At 52.4% G+C, this 3033-nt stretch overlaps 1 protein-coding gene across 1 annotated transcript in view; it reads left to right on the forward strand.

Moving 5' to 3' along the window:
* The window catches only part of LOC104279599 (patatin-like phospholipase domain-containing protein 7), an 11115-nt gene extending 8294 nt beyond the window's left edge, over positions 1-2821 (forward strand). Inside the window, exons 3-4 of the mRNA XM_009876936.1 lie at positions 1625-1728; positions 2732-2821. Coding sequence (XP_009875238.1) covers positions 1625-1728; positions 2732-2812 — 185 coding nt within the window. The 3' untranslated portion in view covers positions 2813-2821. The remainder of the gene's footprint in view (positions 1-1624; positions 1729-2731) is intronic.
* The last annotated feature ends 212 nt before the right edge of the window (positions 2822-3033 follow it).

Genomic DNA, 3033 nt, shown 5'->3' on the forward strand with positions numbered 1-3033 from the left:
GCCTTTCCCTGGTGTCATCTTCTCTTCCCTGGCTCATTTTCGAGCTGCGGTGGCGGGGTGCCGAGCAGGGCCACGAGGCCTCGGTCCTGCTTGATGCTTTTCGGAGTTCTTGTCGGGTAAAAGGAGCCTTGAGCAGGGTGGTGGAAGGTGATGTTTAAGGACAGCAGGACCTTCTGCTCGCCTTTCCCCTCTAGTCCTCCAGCACCCAGAGTTGCTCTCTGGAGGGTGTGAGAAGGGACGCCCCTCTCCTGGTATTTGGATCTGCATAGAGACCTTTTAAATGCTGAATAGTGCTTGGGAAATCAAGGAGCGTAGTTTTGGTGGTCATCGGATTTATTGGAGCTATAAACTTGTGTGCTGTCTGTTGCTGTTCAGAGGAGTTTCCAGCTGGTGTGTTTTATCAAAGATCGTCTGTAGTGGGTTTACTATAAACTAACAGTAATTCTCTGATCCACAATTAAAAAAAAAAATTAAAAAATGAAAAATTAAAAAAGACCAAATGTCTTTAATCCTAATGTTCTAGCAGTTGGTTGTAGTTACCATGTCAGAAGCAAATGCCGTGGAACAGACTGTGCTGTTGTCTTCAGCGTGGAGCAGATGCTACTGACTGTTCCCAAAAGAAATACTTAATCAAGAATCCGGTTTAAACACGAGCCGCTTTCTTCACTATGGGCTGAAAACCAGGTATTGCCTCAGGTATTGCCTCAGCAACTCAAATGTAGTTTGAATTAACTCATGGAAGGTGGTAGAAAAACTAGTGTCGCGCAGTGCCCACTGGCACGTTGGGTTGTGTTTTGGGGCTGACAACATCTGCCCTGAGTGTTCGTTGAGAGTTGAGTTGATGGGAGGAGAGAGCGTGTCCTGTCAGCAGGTGACTCTGCAGGCCCCAAAGTAATCTCCAGGTGCTGGAAGAGGCCACAGCTCTGCACAGACGTGTCCCGTTCCTTGGGAGTGGCTGGGGGCTTGGTGGCAGGTCCTGCTGGTGACTGCTGTACCCCAGTGGCACAGGCTTGAGCTTCACTGGTTTATGTTGATCTACGGGATTAGTGGGCAGAGCAGGTGATTGTCCCCTCTGGAGAGGAGGGGAGTGCGACTGCCGCTGTCCCCTGTGACTGCAGATGGTGAGATGTGATTATCATCATTGCACCAGGAAGAGCTTGCCCTGTGCCTGGAAGTCTCTGTTCCCAGTGAGTCTGTGACAATTATGTCGGAGGAGTTAGGGTGGATGGCTCAGAGATGTGTCTCCTGAAGTTCTGCAGATCTTGTCAGGCCCGACGGGTGGGAGACAGCGGGTGGTCTGCGCAGAGCACCCACGGGGGAGCACCTCGCCGCGGCCAGCGTTTGTGTCCCATCGAGCTGGTGCCCACTGTAATAACACGGACAGTTTGCTGCTCTTGCCCCAGGGTTTTTAGATTCTGGAGGGCTCCGGATGTAGTTTATTTTGTACCGAAGAGCTGATGTCTGTCTGCGGAGTCGCGGTTCGCTGAGCTGCAGAGAGCTGGCCGGCAGTCACGCTGCCCTGCGCCGCTGCTCAGCGGAGGCAGCTCCCGTCCCTCTTCCAGTTTTCTCTGCCTCTCTGAATGGGAGTTAAACCCGGTGGTTTTGTTCTCTCCTCTCTCTTTAGATGAGTCAGACTACCAGACTGAGTACGAGGAAGAAATTCTGGACAGCCAGAAGGATGATTATATCGATTTCATAAGCAACCAGGCTGAAGAAGACTCTGACTCGGTACGGACTGCCCTGGAAACAGGATTTTTGGTGTCACTGCTGAGTCCCGTGTGAGCGGTGGGTGTGAGGTGGAGGGTGTCAGCAGGGACATCGAGAGAAGCACGTGGGGGGAGTTGCTGAAGACTGGGTGAAAATGAGTTTGCTTCTTGTGTAGTACAGACACTAAAGGACGCGCGCTCACCCTGTCAGTCACCTGCGGTGGCACTGAGTGTGGCAAAGTCTGCCACAGGTAAAACCTGGCCATGCAGCTCCGTGAGGTGGGTCAGGGCTGGAGAGCGAATGGCGTGAGGAGAGGCTGAGGGAGCTGCTTCCTCTTGCTCGGAGGAGAGGAGGCGAAGAGAGGATCTGGCTGGTGCTGCCTGCTGGGCGGTTGTGGTGAAGACAGCAGCAAAAAGACAGGAGGGGACAGGCACAGCACTGACAGAGATCCTGTCCAGGTACAGGAGGAAGCATTTCCCAGTTAGGGTGGTTGAGGACTGCGACGGGCTGTGCAGGGAGGTGATGGAAACTCCATCCTTGCAGATACTTGAAAATGAAGTGGGTGCTCCAGGGAAGAACCAGGTCTAGTATTAGTGTTACCTGGCTAAAAGCAGAAAATTGCATTCTACCCTCCCGAGATCCCTTCCACCCCAAGCTCTGTGGCACATCAGGTCCACCCTGAGGAGAAGCTGCGCTGAGGCCAGACTGTGGGTTGTATCCCTGCTGCTCTTACTCCAGCTAGAGAAAAAGGTGAAGCTGCCTGTCGTGTTGGATGTGAACAGTGTCTCAGTTGGAGCGTACGAGCGGTTTGGGCAGGTGCCCACAGGAGGGTGTGAGGTGACTTTGGTGCTTTGTGTGAGGAGCTGGAGTGATGGCAGAAAGATTCTGTCTGCTTGGCTGATCTCCAGTGGGTAGTGGTCAGTGGGCAAAGAAGAGGTGGACAGGAAGAGGTCATATCTTACACAGCTTAGAGAGGATGCTGAAGAATGAATTTGTGCTTACTTATTTATTTATTCTCCTTCAGGATGAAGACATGCAGATAAGAAAGCGCAGGAATGTCCCTGGTGTGGAAAGCCAGGCCAGCAGCACGGGAGAGCCCGGCTAGCGCTCAGTGACCTTGCTGGCTGAGAGCTACATCCCATCTGCACTGACAGCAGCTGTACTTATTTATAAAATATTCTTTAAAAGCCAAAACAACGTTTAGTTGAAATTAAGCTTTCATCCTTCTCCAGACGGGACGTGGGGCATTCAGCTGCCAGCACTAAGCGCAGGTATCTCGCCCAAGTCCCTTTGGACCTCCCGTGATGGGTGGCTGCCGCGTGTGTG

Source organism: Apaloderma vittatum, unplaced genomic scaffold (genome assembly GCF_000703405.1).
Source record: "Apaloderma vittatum isolate BGI_N311 unplaced genomic scaffold, ASM70340v1 scaffold30559, whole genome shotgun sequence".
Taxonomy (NCBI): Eukaryota; Metazoa; Chordata; class Aves; order Trogoniformes; family Trogonidae; genus Apaloderma; species Apaloderma vittatum.